Raw genomic sequence first — 20,712 nt, 5'->3', positions numbered from 1 at the left:
GGAAAGAGGAACCCTTCTCCATTGTTGGTGGGAGTGCAAATTAGTACAACCACTTTGGAGAACAGTATGGAGGTTTCTCAAAAAGCTCAATATAGACCTACCCTATGACCCAGCCATACCACTCCTAGGCATCTATCCTAAACAGCAAAACCCAAGATATCAAAAAGACATTTGTACTTCCATGTTTATCGCGGCACAATTCACAATAGCCAAAATATGGAAACAACCCAGATGCCCCTCCACAGACGAATGGATCCAAAAAATATGGTACTTATACACAATGGAATACTACATAGCGATTAGGAATGGTGAAATACTGTTATTCACAGGGAAATGGTCAGAACTCGAACAAATAATGTTGAGTGAGACAAGCCTAGAACACAGAAAACAAAGGGGCATGGTACCATCTCCCTGATATATGACTGTTAACAAAGGGAGACGGAGAGACAGTAGAGACCAAGTATGTGAACACTGTATATGTTCTTCATACATTGTATATTGCATATGTGTCTACCTGACCTAGACAAGGGATGGAAAAACAGGTTGTAAGATATCACAAGAAATGTACACACTGCCCTACTATGTAACTGCACCCTCTTTGCACAACACCTTTTAAAAAAAATTTATGTTCAATTAATAAAAAAAATAAAAAGAATATCTGGGAAGTGGGGCTGGGAATATGGCGTAGTGGCAAGAGTGCTTGCATTATATACATGAAGCCCTGGGTTTGATTCCCCGGCACCACATATATAGAAAACGGCCAGAAGTGGTGCTGTGGCTCAAGTGGCAGAGTGCTAGCCTTGAGCAAAAAGAAGCAAAGGAGCCATGGACAGTTCTCAGGCCCTGAGTCCAAGCCCCAGAAATGGCAAAAAAAAAAAAAAAAAAAAAAAAAAGATTATCTGGGAAGTCTGATGCATCATAGGCTGTGTATTTTCAGAATTCTCTCGAAGTCTGAGACACACAAACTGATATGCACGTGTGCACATGAAGTCCTTTCTCAACTTGTTGGGTTGTTGTGTATTTTTTTTTCAGTAAGATAATTTTATTCTTCTAACACCGAAACGTCTCACTACAATGTAATATATTGAATACACAATTTTAAAAAAACAACAACAGTTATTGTTTTGTATACGAGGCAAGCTCTCTCACCACTAGGCCATATCCCCAGAAAGGCATCAATATCCCTAAGTCTGAACTTTTACTTAGATGTTTCAGAATGTTTCACACAAAGTCATTAATGTTAACTTGACTACCTTTCTAAGAGAAAGAATTGATTCTTTAAGGCCCCTAGAGCTGTCATCTGGGACCTGATCAAATTAACATAAAGTCTGGGGCCTGATCCAATTAACATAGTCATGTGTGAAACCATCTATAAAATAATTTATTTGGTCATCTATAATCAAAGAATATACTCACCATAAAAAGTGAGGTATCCAAAGAGTGCAGATACAAAGTAAACAAGAAAACTTAAAGCAATTGCTGTATTAGTTACATTCTGCATTCTTTTCTTTGAGGGGCTAAAAGACAAAAAAAAAAAATGGCAAAGGCAGAATCAGTGATTTGAATTATATCTCAAGAAATATTTATAGGGCTGGGGATATAGCCTAGTGGCAAGAGTGCCTGCCTCAGATACATGAGGCCCTAGGTTCGATTCCCCAGCACCACATATACAGAAAACGGCCAGAAGCGGCACTGTGGCTCAAGTGGCGGAGTGCTAGCCTTGAGCAAGAAGAAGCCAGGGACAGTGCTCAGGCCCTGAGTCCAGGGCCCAGGACTGGCCAAAAAAAATAAAAATTAAAAAAAAAAGAAATATTTATAGAGGTAGTCAAGAGAATGGCTCCATCAGTCATTCAAGACCTAAGCTAATAACCATATCCTCAAGTTTTGTTTTTTTTTTTTCTACCAGTGCTGAGGCTTGAACTCAGGGCCTAGGCACTGTTCCTGAGTTCCTTTTGCTTAAGGCCAGTGCTCTACCACTTGAGCCACACCTCCACCTCTGGCTTTTTGGTAAGAGCTTCATAGATTACCTGTCCAGGCTGGGTTTGAACAGCGATCCTCAGATCTCAGCCTCCTGAGTAACTAGGATTACAGCTGTAAGCCACCAGCACCTGGTGAGACCCTAAAGTTTAAAATTTGGTCAAAATAGGCACGGATGGCTTAGGCCTATAATCCTACTCAGGAGGCAGAGATCTGAGAATAGAGGTTCAAGGCCAGCCCAGGAAGGAAAGTCCTGGAGACCAATATCCAATTAACAACCTAAAAACCAGAAATAGAGCTGTGGCTCAAGTGATAGAGCCACAAGCCTTGAGCAAAAAGCCCAGGGACCGTGCCCAGGCTCTGAGTCCCAGGCCTTATAACAGACAAAACACAAAACAAAACAAATAATAACAACAACAAAAAGCCAGAAAAATTAGTACATGGAGTACCCAGGAAATATTCTTAACTTGAACAGAATCAATTCTTTTGTTTTATTTTAAATGAATACTTTGAATCCAGTGATGAAAAGATTCATAAATGAGAATGGCATTCAATCTGAAATCCCTAAGGGATTAGACATTAGAAATATTCAGATTTTTACAGTACCTTTGAAGTTCACAGTATATGGGCAATATTGAAGTATGGCAGAGAAATGAAAAAGCCATGGTTGGTAGAGCAAAAGCACTCTGCAAAACATTAAAAATGACATAATTATTAAAAGCATTCTATTAAAACTACCATTTCACTTGACATCTCAGTTCTTAAATAATTCGGTTATATTTATTTATTCTTTCATGAGTCATTGCTTTGTAAGATTTTTTTCTTTTCTTTTTATTGTCTTTAAGTAGTAGTAAAAAGGATTTCAATAAAAATATATTATCTTAGGATAGAGAATAATTCAGATATGAAACCAATAATAACAGATACTACACATGATCTTCAAATCAAAAGGCCAGGCAATGATGAGATTTTCTTTTTCCTAAAGGGAGAGATATGCCTACTTACACACTATAGTCACGAGCAAATATATTAGTTGACAGTTGGCTTGCCTATACTAACTAGAATATTTTTAAACTGGCTTTTCATACCACGTTGCTTTACTATAATGACCACCTACCCCCAAAGAAAATTATTTTTATTAAGATAAAAATAATATTTGGGCAAGATAAAAATAACATTTAAAAAATGTTCTTACTGCAACCCTCAGTTCTTTTTAATGTATGCACAACCTGAATATATCTTTTTACCTTAAGCAGCAAAAATTATCACTATGTTTGAACCTGCTTAACCAACTCAATAAACACTGACAATATTACTCCTGTCTCTGAGCTGCCAGCATCTTTGACAAGAATTGCTTTTGCAAATGAGCACCATTTAGATCCCATGTAATATAAGTCTAAGCTTTGTTTTTATTATTAATATACCTAATAAGAGCTAGAGGAAGCCTATCTAAAGCCAAAATTTCACCATGCAAATTTAAATACTGTCTTAAACAAATGCATGACGATTTATTTTCTCTTTTCTTCTCTAAAAATATTTCCGTTAACTAGTTTTGGCTCTTCAGCAAAAGAAGTTCCAGATGAAGATACAGTACTGAGACTCCTCAAATATCTGAGGGGGGCTGAGAGGAAGGAAGCTATAGTGTTTCCTGATGCTGCATTAGGGGAATCTGAATTTAATTCACAAATTCATATATTGCTCAATTTCCTGGCTTGTCAATTACCCTACCTAGATCTTGAAGCTCACAGGAGGTCTTTACCATGAAACCACGTGGTAACTTGACGTGGTAACTTCCCTTATGAGGCCAAGGAGACATTTCTTATTTAAAAACTAGGGATAAAAAGGAAAAGTTCTGCTGGGAGGAGTAACTCCACCAACATTCTATGCTAATGGAGTTCGACAAGAATGGAGGGAATTCCAGCATCCCTAATTTACAGACAGTATTCCAACACAACTAGAAAGTGTAAAGGAAGAAACTTGCAGACACCAGGAAGGCTGCATGCAGAGCAGTTCCTGTCTCCATTCAGGTGGATGCTCAGAGACTCTTATAGCCATTTCCAGTATCTGACTGCTCTTGGGATAGAAGGCAAAGAGATTCAGGTCTCAGCTGCAAGCATCCGAGGTTGCAACATTAGAATATTTGTCAGAAGCTAAACTGGTAGTCCTCAAATCACTGCTCCAATGGCAAGGCTGCTGAGCTGCAGACCAAAGTCTTAATCACAAGGAAGGAGTTTTTGATGTAATTGGCTGTTTAGCTTTACAAGTCCAGAGAGCAACAAGAAGTCTGTAGCCACAGAGGAGCTTACTGGCCAGACCAGACATTCAGTAAATATGTTCTTTTAGGCAGAGGCCCACTTAAAACAGGCTCTATTTAAAGGCATGCCAAAAAAAAAAAAAAAAAAAAAAGGCTGTTTCATAATGGGCCACCCTGTGTTAAATAATATTATTCTTCTGGTAGGCAATCCTATACTTAGCACTTTCATGAAAATTAATTAGTTACAGGTACAAAGACCTAAGAGACTCTGTTACACTAATCTCTTAAAACTTGAAATGCAAAAAATCAACCAAAAGTATCTGTTAATAGCTTACACACCTCTTTGGAGAAATGAAAGAGCTTCGGTTTACACTCATCTGTAGCATTTGAAATCTGTTTAAGAGTATTGAGGGGAAAAAAAAGAAACCAACAGCTATTAAAGCCAGAATACAGCAACAAAAATTATGAAATTATTACTGCTAGGCTTTCAAATTGCTTCAATTTGAAATAATTTTATTTCAAAGCAAAGCCCCACATTTAATGTACTTTTTCGTTAATTAAAAAATTTGCCTTAAAAAATGTTCAGCTCTTATGCAAAAAAGAAATCCAAACTAAAAACTATTACCCGCAAGAACTCCTCTGCATAGTTGAAGGTCAAAGGACAAGGGATGGACCATTTTTTAATTATTACCTGCAAGAATGAACACAACCAGTATTCAGATTATTTCTAATAAAAATGATAAGAAATTGATTTCAAATAGGTTGGCATTATTTTAATTAATCTAAAACAATGCCAAATAAGACACTAACATAAGATCCTTTTGTGTTGTTATTTTGTGTTTTTTGTGTGTGCTAGTCCTGATACATTTTGTTCCTAGTGAGAATGGGGTCATTTAACATAGCCCCAAGGGAAGTAGTTGACATAACAGAGCTTCTCAACTCTTTAGTGGGACTCTAACTCTTAAAACAGCAAGGATGTTTGTGTCTGCTTTCAAACTCCAACAGCATCCATGGTATTTGTTTTTGAAAGTGCAGTGCAAAAAGGGAACATATTTCAGTGACAACTATATGAAAAAAATGATTACTTGTGTCAGTTGCACATACAAAACTATTAAAAGCAGTTTTTGGGAAAAGCCACAGGCAGACATAAGTATAGTCCATGCAAAGGGTGAGGACCTCAGGGATTTCTGATGAATAAGTACTTTCCCCTTCTTGCTCTTTCTAGATTTGTATTCTTTTTGGTGACTGTGGAGAAAACTGGCTAGAATAAAAGCACATAGGGAATTCCAGCTGGTAAAAAAAATTTTTTTAAATTAAAAGAAATCCATGGGGATGCTGTTTCCCAGAAATAATCATTGAAAATGTTTCAGGATTTTGCTCTTAATTGTGGTCATCCTGTTCCTAGGCCTATAGTGGTGATTGTGTCAACATTACCATTGTGGCCCTGTTTCAAGCACATAATTACTCTGTAAATGTTTGCTCCAGGCTAAATCCCAGCATAGAGAGGAGCAAGGGAGAATAAAGGAAGTATTTGTCCTTTGCCAAAACCAGTAAGTAAATACTATTCCTATTCTTATTTGCTACTTATCTTGTTTTGGGTTGTAACAAATTCAACCAAAACTGTATATATGGCAACAAAACACATTTAAAGAAAGCATAAAATTTTAGGATTAAGTTAATGAGTAAACTAAAGAATCACTGTCAATTTAAAATTTCATCAAGAAAAAGAAAGTATTAGGGATAACTGGAAAAGCTGCTTTGATATTTCTAGGATATGTGTGTGTGTGTGTGTGTGTGTGTGTGTGTACATAAGTATATTCACAAAAATGGAAGAACAAAACCAAAAGCAGTATTCCCTTGTTGTTTTTTTTCTGAAAGGTTATCAAATAAAGGAGAATGGGGTGAAGAAGCATAGAAGCAGGCCATTGTTGGTCTCTCTCTTCCCTGTAGACACTGCTCCAAATTCAGTTCCTCACATTTGATCACTACTTTCTGTGGTGCTGTTATTAGCAACACTCAATTATTGAGCACTTACTGTGTACCACTTGAGGAGATGAATAACGTTGGGATAGATGGAGAGAGAATGATGTAAAGGGTATCAAGATGTGTTGTGCTCATAAACTAACATGTTGAATTAAATTCCCCCCTCATGACTATTATTAAATAAAAAGAAGTGAAAAACAATAAAAAAGATACCTTGATAAGCTCTATTTGTGGGTTACCTCATTTATTTTTATCAGCTGTTATTCTAAGCTTTCTATTCAAAATGCTTCCAAACAGTGCTCCAAAATACAATATAGTCATTTTTATTAACCAGAAAAATGTATCAGTAGCCTTTAAAAATATTAATATCAGGGGCTGGGAATATGGCCTAGTGGCAAGAGTGCTTGCCTCATACACATGAAGCCCTGGGTTCCATTCCCCAGCACCACATATATAGAAAAGACCAGAAGTGGCGCTGTGGCTCAAGTGGCAGAGTGCTAGCCTTGAGCAAAAAGAAGCCAGGGACAGTGCTCAGGCCATGAGTTCAAGGCCCAGGACTGGCAAAAAAAAAAAATTAATATCAGTTAATTAATTCAGTTACTAATTTATCTGTAATTATCCATCCCAACTCCAAATCTACACTGTGGAAGGGGAGTGACTAGAGATGATTCCTATAAAGCAGAAGTTCAGAACAGGAATGAGAATAAAACCTTTCACCCCCTCTTTGTTAAACTGTTTTAAAAGGTTCCCTTATTCTATTTTCACAACAGGCATATGAAGCACTTGGATTATATCCCCCACTCCCCTCTGCAACATTTACGATAACTTGGGGGGAGATATTTTATGCTAATTTTTAAATAAAAACAAGGATCAGTTTTGGTTTATAATGTTTGAACAGTGTAATTAAGGAAATAATTATTTTCAGGATTGATTTTTTTTTTTTTTTTTTGGCCAGTCTTGGGCCTTGGACTCAGGGCTTGAGCACTGTCCCTGGCTTCTTCCTGCTCAAGGCTAGCACTCTGCCACTTGAGCCACAGCGCCGCTTCTGGCCGTTTTCTGTATATGTGGTGCTGGGGAATCGAACCTAGGGCCTCGTGTATCTGAGGCAGGCACTCTTGCCACTAGGCTATATCCCCAGCCCCTCGGGATTGATTTTTAAATATACTGAATACAGAATACAGAAACAGAATACAGAATACAGAAACATATATTGACAAAAAATAATCAAGTAAAACACCACTTCAAAAATGTGGTTAATAAGTATACAGACATCGTTGTAGATACCAAAACATAACAGAGTATCTATAATAAATTTGCCAACAAGAGCATTAAAAAGGGGAATGCTTTTCATTGTCTCATTGTAGACCAAATTTAAACTATGCTCACAGGTAAAACTCTGAGCAGATGGTTTGTAAAGCATTATAATAAATGAAGAATAAGGGTATTGTTTCCATACAATCACAACAGTAGAAATCTGTATTGAATTAAAGAGTGTCTGACGTGACAGAAATGAAAGCTACAGTAGACATACATCAGTACATTTCACCTGCTTTAAGCTATGGACTACAAAAACAAAACTGGCAATGGTTTGCCAATTATCATGAAGAAAAACTTCAATATTTACACTGATTCTTTTTAACATTCATTTGCATATGGGGGACATTTCTAACCAAGTAGGTATCTCTCATTTTCTTATGATGAGAAAATTTGCTGTTTTTCTCTTTAATATGGAGTCTAAAAAGTGTATGTTCAATTCATTATTTGTAAGATGTGAATCAGACAATTTGGGAGGGAGATGATTTTAATGTTGGTAAATACAACAAATGATTTAATGCAAACATAGTTCAGTATTTTTCAGTTTTAAAAGCATTCTGAAATACAAAAATACTTCAGTTCAGTAAAATCAGGGTCATTTCCACTTAGTTTAGGTAATTTAAAGTTGTCTTATCCCTGTGTTTCAAATGAGAGGATATGTTGCTAACTGCAATATACCCTTGGGATTGTTTAGACAGCTTTGAAATCTGGCTCTATATCATGGCTTAACTATTGCCATATTGACTTGGTCTTAACTATAGCATTTTCCTTCATTTATCAATAACTAAGGAGAGTTTGACCAAGCCTATAAAAAGGCTACTTGGATGAGGAGATTCCTGGCAAGTTAAAAACATTTCATCCTGGGCTGGGGATATAGCCTAGTGGCAAGAGTGCCTGCCTCGGATACACGAGGCCCTAGGTTCGATTCCCCAGCACCACATATACAGAAAACGGCCAGAAGCGGCGCTGTGGCTCAAGTGGCAGAGTGCTAGCCTTGAGCGGGAAGAAGCCAGGGACAGTGCTCAGGCCCTGAGTCCAAGGCCCAGGACTGGCCAAAAAAAAAAAAAACATTTCATCCTAATCCCATTTAAGAATGAACATTTAGATATTGGCTATGAAATAAATTGCCATGCAAAGAAAAAAATGGTTCAAAAAATTCATACAAAGATACTATCTATAGGATGTTACAACTTGCTTTGAAGGAATGAAAAGTCATAAACTCAAGGTTTCTGTTATCTTATTATTCTATAAATACCAAAATAGATTTTACCATCTGTTATTTTTGTTGCAATAAAAATGAGACAATTTAAGAAAAAAATGTACCCTACATGTGAATAAAAGTATTTATTCCCACTCCTGTTTTTATGAGAATTTGTGATGCCGAGTAATCAAAGACAGGACAAAATTAGCAAACTCCCATTTTCTAAGATCTCCTCAATGACCAAGCCTCGGAAACTCTTATTTTAATAATGGAATAAAGTTTCAAAATTAAGATGAATAGTATCAAGTTGATTTTATAGACCAGGCCTTACTGACACTTAGTACAATATGTACAGCAAAGGAGAGCCTACAAAAAGGATTCTACTAAAAAAAAAAAAAATAACTGTTCTACCTAGAGCTTTGACAGCATGTGTGTGTGTTATCTTTAACTACAAGAGATGCTATTTTTGACATGCTATGCTGAGACTCTTCAAAATAAAGGATGAAGGAAATAATTTGCTAGCAAAGCTACTTTTTTGTGGAAAAAGGTGCTTTTAAACATGATGAAATAAAAATAGACTGCCCTTCCCAACATAAAGCAGAGTTGAAAAGTCATTAACACGAGTCTAATTTTAGTGAGAAACAATGCATTATACTTTAAACTTACCACAAGAGCAAAGAACACCATAAAGAAAAATGATAAACTACTTGTGTAGCCAAGAAAGCCTGTAAAATAACAGTAAAATAAAAAGCAATTTATAAGGAAAGTGATCCTAACTTACAACTAAAGCTTTACATTTGGGGCATGTTTTCTATTACAGTGCTTGGTATCTGGGGCTTAGGGCTCAGAATAACAACATTCCAGCTATCTGTCACAGATCATTTATGTAGCTCTGTACAGCAGAATTGGAACTGGCTTACCACTAATGGTACACTGTAAGGGAAAGCTGCTCTTTAATGTTCCGCTGTAAAGATTTTATTTTAGTGGAGCAGACAAAATACTACTGCAAACCAAGTAATAGGTTAACTAGGCAGGACTGAAGGCTCAACAACTTAAAGCCAAGTTTTAAATTATTCACAACCACCACCTTTCTGCTAAAAATGTGGTACTATGAAATTTAAAAGCCTCTTAATATTTCTATCTCTCCTGTGTTTTCACTCTCTTGCTTTCTCTTCTACAAAGACTTACCTATTTTAGGAAGAAGTGCAAGAGGGAACACGATGCTAACACAAATGATTATTAATAGTTTCTGTCCATCAAGATACCAAGACCTATCAGGAAAAAAGTTCTGTTTTAGTCACATGACTTAGGATTTATTCTTATTTACCGCCCCCCCCCCCAATAATTACTATCACCCGCTAGAAAAAGGCCTACTACCTTTTGTTTAAATGTTTTTATAGGACACTATTATTCCGGTTAGTGAATTTGTGATTTTTTTTTTCTGGAGCCGGGGACCCAACTCAGGGCCTCACGCTCACCAGGTGGGCCGCTCTTACGCTGAGCCAGATCCCCAGCCCAGGTTAGTGAATTTGTATTTAGGAACTGTATAATGATAATGTTGTCATGAACCTGTAATATTATCACTGGGAGGTTAAGGCAGGGAGATTATGTCAAGGCCACTCTGAGCTACATAGTGAGGTTCAGAGCCAGAATGGGCTCCTTGTCCTAAATAAACACAACCAAAAACAATAAGCTGCCATTTTCCAACTAGTGAAAAATGCAGGCATAAACTATGAAAATTACTTTTATGGACAGCAATATGGCAGTAGGTAGATATTAACAGCCTTTTAAATGATTATACCTTTTAACACGTGAAGACTATTCTAAAAACAAGGAAACAACCAGCAGGGAGAACATTTTTGTAGAAAGTTATTTATTGAAATCATTTAAAATACTGAAAATTAAAAACAAGTATCTAAAACCATGATAATAATATAATAAATATTCAGTAAACATCAGATATATATGTATGTATGGTAAGATTTTGAGAAAAATATAGATGCACTGAAAAAAGAAAGGAATTATAATGTCTTGATAGCCATTATCTTTAGTTTGTAAAAATACAAATAATTATTCTTTATAAGTTTTCCATGCTTTATTTACCAGCTATACACATTAAATTTTCATACAAAGAAGAGGAAGGTCAATGTGAGAGGTAAGTATGATTATATACATACATGAAAAATCCCATAATAAAGTCTATTTTGCTCAATATATGCTAATAAAAATGGGAAAAGAAAACAGATTTTGGAAAATTGAGTGAAAAAAGTAAGTTAGCAGTAACAATTATATCTTTGTTCATTTTTTAAAGGAAACCCTAGCTTACAGAAAGAAAATGTAGATGTACATGTTTTTAAAAGTCAGAAAGATATACTTAAAATACCAAGAGTAGATTTTCTTTTCTTTTTTTTCCTTTTCTCTCTTTTTTAATGGGAGTGGCACTTGATTTGAAATCAGGGCTGTTCGTGCTGGCTGGGTAGATATTTTACTACATGAGCTCTCAAAGGCATATATTCTTATATGGTAGCAATATGAGCAATTTCTATATTCTTTTTGCATATATATGACTTTATTTCAATATAAAATATTCAATGTAGAAATACTGAAACTCTACACTTATACAGATAAAGGGTTTTGCTTTTTGTTTGCTGGTCCTATGGCTTGAACTCAGAGCCTGAGCTCTGTCCCTGGGCCTCTTTGTGTTAAAGGCTAGCACTCTACCACTTGAGCCACAGTACTATTTTAGGCTTTTCTGAGTAGTTTATTGGAGATCAAAGTCTCACAGGGACTTTTCTGCCTAGGCTGGCTTTGAACTGCAGTCCTCAGATCTCAGCCTCCTGAGTAGCTAGGATTGCAGGCATGAGCCACCTGTGCCCAGTTCAGAAAAAGTTAAAGTTAATTCTTCAATAGCTAATAGATTTGTATGCAAAAGACAAAGAAATACATTGAGTAGATATATGTGAAGAAAATTCCAATCCTCATTTCTAGTTAGGAAATGAGACTATCTAAGGATATGGTATAATTGGTCCCTCACACATTGCTAGTAATTTTGTCAATTAGCACTCTCTTCTAGAAAAACAATGATAATATATACAGCAATAAAACTGTAATGACCACCTAGACTAAGAAAATCATCTAGGACAGAAAAAAATTCTTTCTACATTAAAATTACTGAGTATAACATTATTTTAATGTTTAAGGCAAGGAAAAAACTCTATATACTTAACAACAGAAAATACATTGATAATTACAAACAGTGGAATGTTATAAAGCTCTTTAAAAAGCCAATATAGTAAAGTTGAAAATGCTAATGATATAAATGCAAAACATGATTAACTATATTTTTAAAAGTAATTTAAGAAAAATTCAGAGAAACAGAAAAACAGATCTGTTTTGTTTTGTGCCTTTCTCGGGGCTTGAATTCAGGGCCTGGGTGACGTCCCTGAGTTTATTTTACTAAAGGCTAGCACTACACCATTAGAGCCACAGCTCCACTTTAGACTGTTTTGGGTTTTTTTTGTTTGTTAATTGGAGATAAGTCTCACATACTTTTCTGCCTGCTGACTGTGAATCCTGATCCTCAGATCTCAGCCTCCTGACCAGCTATTCTTGTAGGCATGAGCTATCTGCACCCAGCTTAGGAATTACTTTTTTAAATCATTGGTAGATGATTTCAGAATTTTTATTTTGTGATCATGTATCCAAATTCTCCCACTGCCATATTATGAAAGGGGATTCCCCACTTGAGTTTCAACTTTGGCTTCTCATGTGGACTTTATGATCCAAAGTACATCTTTTTAACCTTGGTTTATAAGAAAATCCTCTCTGATGAAACTTCAATCATTGGGCACTGGCAACTTCCTTAAGAGACTAAGAAAAGGGGCAGTAGCATAAATAGCAGGACTATGTGACCATAGTCACATTTTTCCCTTCCCTATTCTAACTCCTGTTGTTACAAAATACATGCATTAGGAATCATAACCTGCACACAACCATTTCTAGTTCTTACAGACCTGAAGCTGTGCTCTCTACATCTGCATATGTCCCTTAATTCCTGGCATAGAGGAAATAAGAAGAAAGCATACATATTAAAAATAGAAAAGGATACTCACTCAACTAATTTATCTTCTAGTCACTGTTGAACAAAAATCAAATTGGAACTTCAAAACATCCCTTATTGAGGAACACCTGGCAACTAAATTTCTGAAGCTGGCAAGAAGCCTGGGGCTCTATGTCTGAACTATCTTTCCTTGTGGGACCCAGTAACAGACTTAGACAGTTGCAGTGCCAGGAGAAAAAGGCCCAAGGGAACACCAAGGCAGATTCCATCTGTTAGTTCTGCTGGCCCTGCTGGATAACAATAGTGCATTGTAAATTTAAGTCCTTGTTAAGAACATATATATACCTTATGGTACATATCTGATTATTATAAATCAACTTCTTTTAGACAAGAAAATGACATGAAGGTGAGTTTGTAATAAAAAGAAAGTATGGCAATCCATAGGACTACAACTTTTTCTCTTCAATAAGATTAAATGAATACTTTGAAAATGCTAAACGAGAGCTTCATATATACTGCTTCAGAGTGCAATTTATACATGACCATAAAAGTCATGTGAGTGACCAAAGCATGAAGCTGTGGATCTGAAGAGACCTCTACCCTTCTCAACAGCAATTGAGCAGCATGGAGCTGTGTAACATTAGAGCTGGAAGGCAGCTTAGAGATCATGTGGTTCTGCAACTTCATTTTGTGTGTGTAAAAGTAGCAACTTGATTATAGCAGTGGAAATACACTGCATTCCTCAGTCACTCTTAAATTCAGAGTATTTTTCAGGTAATCATTTGCTTCAGAATCCTGTTTTCTAATTTTTTTTTTTACAGAAATGAACCCTAAAGTTTTAGTACGAAGAAGACTTTATTGTAAAATATAATTTCTCTACTGGTAAAATATTTATTGTAAAACATAATTTGGCTACCAGTTATTAGTTATTATCCTCATTAATCTACATTAATGAATTCACTGTAAATATAGTACTTTTCCTTACTATTGATTCATTAGCAATAAAGGCAATATGGTAATGTCCATTGAAGTCAGTTTAGATTTGATGTGCATGTTATAGCCAACCGAACCATGTTTGGTAGTGGATATTTTTCAAAGAAGTAATTACATTTACAAAATAAAATCTCAGTCCGAAAAATACAAACCGGTAATAAGAAATCTCAAAAATTACATATTAGGTAAAATTATTTCATAAACCAAGATTTTAGAAGAAAGTACTGACCTTAATTTTTCCCTTAAAAGGGAAAAAATTATCTAATAGAATTTTTGCTTTCCTACTATGATCTAAATACATATTTTAAGCTAAAAGAGTTAGAGCAAAAAGTTTTATACTTCCTAAAAAAACTTGTCTGATCTGTGGATTTAATCCTATATGATAAAAATGTTCCAGTTTGAAATATAGAGTATAAATCTTTAGCTGTATTGCAGTGCTTTGGCATGCAGATGTTTTTTCCATTTTTTAATGAAAACCAGGTTTATTTATAAGTTGCCTTAATTTCATTCTCGAATGGAATGGAACAGAGTATCATATGTTCTGAATTAGGATCTTACTCACATCCCATATCAATTATGTAACTCAAATGCAGGACAACTTAATTGTGTCAATCAGATTCTTCTGACAAGACCATTAAATGTTCACAGAGAGCTTCCATTTTTTAACAGGCATATGTTAAAAAATACAAGCTAGTCTATGAAAAATATTAATTATAAGAGTTTGATATAACTCTTGATGCCAATAGTAATTTTAAAAATTAGAATACAATACAAACTTTCTTTTTGGATAATATTTTTAAAGGTCTATATTTCACAAAGATAGGTCAAATCATCAGATACTAAGGCAAAAAATAAGCACACTTGAAAGACCTTAATGGAAATTTATGGTAAATCAAACTCTGAAATAAAAGCATATCAATACCATATCAATCTCATTGAAGAAATACTGCTATGCAACCCTGTCTGGAAATAAAAGTCAACTACCATCATATTTGTTTCATAATTACCTTACAACATTAAGCTTTGAAGACTAATGATTTGGCTACTTTTTAACAAATTAATACATTCACTTTTTAAGGTGTTTAAAACTAAACAAGGGAATATATAACACATTTAACATAGTGCAGGCTGTTAATTTTTTTTAAATGTCACAGCTGATACAAACTGGTCACTGTAATTTGAAGTACACAGCATTAAAAATCCATTCCTGACAAACAAAATGACATTTTATGAGATAGGAGTTTTTTTGTTGTTGTTCTTAAAACAAAACAAGAAAAATACCTGGGACCACAAATGGCAACTAATTTTAAAGAAAGATAAAAGGATCACTTTTAGAAACAAAACACATATTACTTTATTTCTAAAACTTTAAATATATTTATATCCTTCCTGTTTCTACAAACACATGGTAATTAAGACAGATTAATAGGAACCACCAAATTCAGGAGAAAAAAAAAAAAAGAAAAGCCATATGGGATACATGAGGACTATTCGGATTAACACAGTCTATACAACACATTTATGTTCAACTCTGAGTTTCCTAGCAGTCTGAGTTAAAAAAAAAGGAATGGCCACTTTTAATATAGTTATCAATAGGATTTGTTCATTCTCCACATTTACACTATGCTATAAATCTACATGGATGTGTGTGTGCAATATATTGTTTGATTATGCTAATAAAAGGCAATATGGCAACCCTGTAACAACAGGTAAAGAACTCTAAGGCTCAAAGTTATATGGCCCAAAGAAGTTAAATACCTGAAATTATTAGTATGAAATGGGTAGAACACATGTTCTTTTCTCCTATGTTGAACACTCTTTATTCTACTTCATATTGCTTCTAGTTCTTTGCTCTACAGTACAATCTAAATTCTTCACACCAAATTTAAGTAGCAGAAGTTGTTCTCAATTTTTACAGCAAATACAAAAATTGCACATAGCTATTTCTTATGGCATGAAATAAAAACGTAACTCAAGCTGAAGATATGTGATGATCAATGTGCAACTTCACAAACTGTAAGTGCTATATAAAGACATAGTATCTTCTGATAGTGAAAACTCATAGGTACTTCTGCCACATTTTCAACTATGTTTTCTTGATGGTTTCTATTCAGATATAAAGTACTATGAGCCAGGTGCTGGTGGCTCATAACTATAATCTTTACTCAGAAGGCTGAGATCTGAGGATCTTTCTTTGACACTCAATCCAAGAAGACAATTTTGGGAGACTTTTTTTTTTTTTGAGTGGGAGACTTTTATCTCCAATTAATGAGCAAAAAGCTAGAACTGGAGATGTGGCTCAAATAGTAAAGCATCCACTTTGAACAAAAGAGAGTGTTAAAGGCTTTGAAATTCAAGCCCCAGTACTGGCACACACACACACAAAAAAGAAATTATAATCTTTTCTTACAAATATGTTTATGCATTTGTCTATGTAGCATTTCTTACTAAATTTTGAAAACTTTCCCTGAATTCTAGAACAAGTTCAATTATTAGGACAAAATATTTCAATCTGGAAATGGGACAGGTTTCTATTGTGGTTCAAAACTATGTAAAACAATGTAACAACTAAAAGAATTGGTTCTGTGTCTTCAAATTCATTTTTAAAAATGTTTCTTGTTCTACACAGTGAAAAGGCAAAGATAATTCATGGTTTTCCCCATAAAAAGTGATGGGTCAATATAATCTGTAGGACCTGAGTTATTTTTTGTTTTTTTCTTTTAAATCAAGGATAAAAGAAAAATACTGTGGTTTGGTATTATTCACAACATTTTTAAAAACAGAAAGTGAAACAATTTAATCCTAATAATTTATCAAGTCATATAATATGAATCTCCTTTAGGAAAGCTTTTAATTGCTATATTATTTGTCACCATAATATGCTGAGAAGTGACAGCAGAATTCCCTGCCCCTTCTAAAACCCTTTCAGAACTTTCAGCCCCCAACTTTGTCCTGTTCCATGCCACATCCTCAGACATTTCACCTTTTCTCTTCCCCAAGAGCTGTCTCAGACCTCACCCCACCACCACCCCAGCTCTGCTCTCACACCCTCAAGGCACACAAAGGCTGCATGTGGGGCTTCAGGTGGCTCCCAGCTAGTGTTTTGTACACGATGGGGAACCAATGGACATTTGCAGTGTTTTCCTCTATTACTGCTTACCCGACATGATCTGTGTCCTCAGAACAAGGACTACAATTGTTTCCCTTGTCACTAGAGCTTAATAAATATGTATATAGAATTAATAAATGAATGGACTCAAGGTGAAATATTTCTTCTTACCCACTATAGTCTCCAGTCAAAAATTCTGAAATAGCAGCAGGGAACTCTGTTTTAATAATTAAAAGATAAGATGACATAGCTGCAAAAAAAAAAAATAGAATTCTGTAATTTTCATCAGTTAAAAGGGTAATCTACCAAGGAACATAGATGTTCATGACATCTAGGAAAGCACACAGATTAGTACTGGGCCCAAAGACATTACACCAGGAATGGAGATAAGCAGCTTTGCTGAAAAGATCTACTCCATATGCAGATTAAGTAACCCTTGTTTGCACTTCAAGCACAAGGTAAACTACTTAAGACAACAAAAAAAAAAAGGCTTGGTTATTAGCCATTTATAAATACAAGTTCCAATGAAGTTTCACAAAAACTGTTATGTTAATTTTATCAAAATTGACATAGAAACTTACATTTAACAAGTATGACTAATAACTTTCATCATTTGTTTTTTTCTTTTCTTTTCTTTTTTGTCAGTTGTAGGGCTTAAACTCAGGGCCTGGTGCTATCCCTGAGTGTTTTTTTTCTCAAGGGTAGCACTCTGCCACTTTAAGCCACAGCTCTACTTCTGGTTTTTAAGTGGTTAACTGGAGATAAAGTCTCCCAGGGACTTTTTTACCCAGGCTGGCTTCGAACCATGATCCTCAGATCTCAGCCTCCTGAGTAGCTAGGGTTACAGGTGTGAGCCACTGGACCCAGTAACTGCTTTTCTTAGTAGAAAGAAACATCCAGGCCAGAAGTCCTATTGTCTGTCTGCCTCCTTGTGCCCATCCCATTATTTACACATTATCATAAAACAAAAACAGAATAAGTAACAACTTATGTTTAACGTTTTTCTCTAAAACAGGTTAAAAATATTTTATTTTATTTGCCAGGCTCATCTGTATTAGGTAATCATAACCCAAAGCTAGTATTATTTCATACATTTTATCTAACAAGCAAGAACTAAATTTTATAGCACTATGATTCTCTTTCTGGTGTAACTATTAAAAACAGATTCATTTATATGATTCCAAAATACAGAACTTATTTATATACAAATACTTGAGTTTAAGCTTAAACATTTGCACATATAGAAACTCAGCTGATTTGGAGTAAAAAAAACAAAACTCAATTTAACACCCTTTCCCCAGAGATTGAGAGAGTATAGAAAGAGACAACAAGAAAATGTCCATGAAGAAAAAAAGAGTGTGTTCTGTGTACACATTAATTTTATTACTTACTTATATTTCAGGAAACATTTCACATTCTCTTTGTACTTATAAAACTAAGTCACCAATGAATGCAAATTAGACTGATAAAAATCTGGGGGAAATTTGGTGAAAAGACTCAGTACTTTAAGAACAATGTATATTTCTCAGCCTATTGTAAAGTAGTTGAATTTCTCCATAATTACAACATCATGTGACCATTTTAACTGGAAAATAAAGAACACTATTTGTAAAATTATATGAAGACACATTATCATACAAATACTCTCTTAATATTTTTAGTAAACAACTTGTACCCATGACAATGTAAAATTTGAAAGTTAATGAAATGAAATCACAAATATACATATTTTGTAGTTTATCTCTATTTCTTTTTTCCCCCAGAAGAAACAGGGCCACTGACTAAACCCACTGAAACATTTCTACAAATTCGTTTAGGTATGGAGTACTATAATTGATTAGATGCCAAAGATTTGTTCTGTACTGGTCATTTTTCCTATGGAAAACTAACATCAATTTGGTACAAAATAGAAGAAAGGCTTCCTTTAGTTTGTTTTTTGTGTTTGTGCCAGTCCTGGTGCTTGAACTAGGGGCCTGAGTGCTATCTCTGAGCATTTTTGCTCAAGAATAGCACTCTACCACTTGAGCTCTATGTCTCCATTTCTAGGTTTTTGGTGATTAACTGGACATAAAAGTCTCACAGACTTTCCTGCCCTGGCTGGCTTCAAACCACAATCCTCTGATGTCAGCCTCCTGAGTTGGTAGGATTACAGGCATGAGCCACCAGTACCTAGAAGGAGGAAGGTTTTTATTTAACCAACTCTACTCAAGGTTTTGGAGTACTGATAATATTTTATGTATCCTAAAAGTTATATATATATAAAGTATATTGATGAAAATCATGAGTCAAATCTTCTGAAACTGGTCTAAAACTACTTAACTAAACTCAGGCACAGAAAGAATGGGGGGGGGGGGCAATGGCAGAGGGAACACTCACTTCAAAACCAGGAATGTAGATTTCAAACATAATGTAATTTATTATCTGCCTACCAGTCTTTCTTGCTTGGATTAACCTACTATCATGTGCATTTCGAAAGTTTCAGACATTCACTTCTTTCAGTAATTTTGTATTATTTCTTTTGGATCTTTCATTGTAAAAGGCATCAATGAATATGAGATCACATTTCTTTCTAATATACAACCTGTCATTCTTTGCAGAATTTCTATTAGCCCCCTGGCTAATCATTTGATCACTTTTATCCTGTGCTGCAGCCTTCACTCTTTAGTTCTCAATGGGAGTCCTGTTTCAACAGACCTCAGTCTGAAGAATCATGTATATTTTAAGAAATGTGAACTCACCTAACATATGTTTCCCTCTCAAAAAAGACCTCAGTGTATAAGATACAAATATAATAAAACATGCAAAATATACCTTCTTTCTTAGAGAATGCTAGTGTATATTTTAAGAGCTACAAAACCACAGGGCTTACCTTGGGGAAAATCCCCACTGATTAATAAGTAAAAACAAAGAAAGACACTATCCTTATTCACTGTCAAATCATTTTTCTTCACCACCAATCAATGCTCATGCATGGACTAGCACCTTAACATATTGTATTACATATACTTAAGAGAACAAAAAGATCACTAAATATACATTAGGCTAGAAAATGCATCTTAGACACATTCACAAGAAAAGAAATATTTGTTCTACTGGTGATTTCAAAAAAATTTGTTCAGAATTCAACAGTGGTACTCAGTAGACACTACATTGAATACGAACTATACAACTTGTAGATGGGGAAGAGAGAGAAAAACTGGCAAAGAGAGAAAGAATGACACTGTCCAAAATGAAATGTACTCATTACCTGACTTATGAAACAGTAACCCCCCTGTACTTCATCTTTATATTAACTAAAAACATTTAATGATAAAAGTTTGTTCAATAAAATGAATTGAAAAAGTTTTAAACCTATATCAATGGACAAGCTCATACATCTATTGTTTTAAACCAAAAGGTTCACTAGATGAAACAGCTGGCTGCCACAGATTTGTCTCTTATCTCCTAGTTATGACATAAGGAAATTTTTGATACTTTATCTTAGAGACAGTTCAGAAAAGAATTTGTAAATGATTTTTGCTGACATTAACATATAGTATAGACTCGTAATGAAAGACATACAAGATTATTCTACATTACTAGCTGAAACAGGGGCCTCCATGAGAGCCATGCTAGAGTAAACAGCTCTGTTCTCAAGATCACCGGAGCCAGGGTTAGTGCTGGAGAACAGACCTTCATGACAGTTATTTAGCCATTACTAATCACTTAGTTTCACCACATTAACTAAACAGGTTTCCGTTTTCTCTTTCATACTTAAACCTAACAAACAGAACTCATTTTAATAGAAACTGCCCTGGTGAGAGAAATAAAAAAGTCTGTCA

General features: G+C 34.9%; 1 protein-coding gene across 1 annotated transcript in view; it reads right to left on the bottom strand.

Moving 5' to 3' along the window:
- Positions 1-20,712, bottom strand: part of Slc38a6 (solute carrier family 38 member 6) — a 74,196-nt gene that overhangs the window by 13,285 nt on the left and 40,199 nt on the right. Inside the window, exons 6-12 of the mRNA XM_048362083.1 lie at positions 17,063-17,141; positions 9,918-10,000; positions 9,396-9,454; positions 4,857-4,922; positions 4,571-4,624; positions 2,584-2,663; positions 1,417-1,517 (exon numbers count right to left, since the gene is read on the bottom strand). Coding sequence (XP_048218040.1) covers positions 1,417-1,517; positions 2,584-2,663; positions 4,571-4,624; positions 4,857-4,922; positions 9,396-9,454; positions 9,918-10,000; positions 17,063-17,141 — 522 coding nt within the window. The remainder of the gene's footprint in view (positions 1-1,416; positions 1,518-2,583; positions 2,664-4,570; positions 4,625-4,856; positions 4,923-9,395; positions 9,455-9,917; positions 10,001-17,062; positions 17,142-20,712) is intronic.

Source organism: Perognathus longimembris, chromosome 14 (genome assembly GCF_023159225.1).
Source record: "Perognathus longimembris pacificus isolate PPM17 chromosome 14, ASM2315922v1, whole genome shotgun sequence".
In the NCBI taxonomy this organism is placed as follows: domain Eukaryota; kingdom Metazoa; phylum Chordata; class Mammalia; order Rodentia; family Heteromyidae; genus Perognathus; species Perognathus longimembris.
The sequence above is the reverse complement of the archived record's forward strand: the minus strand, read 5'-3'. Positions and strand labels throughout refer to the sequence as shown.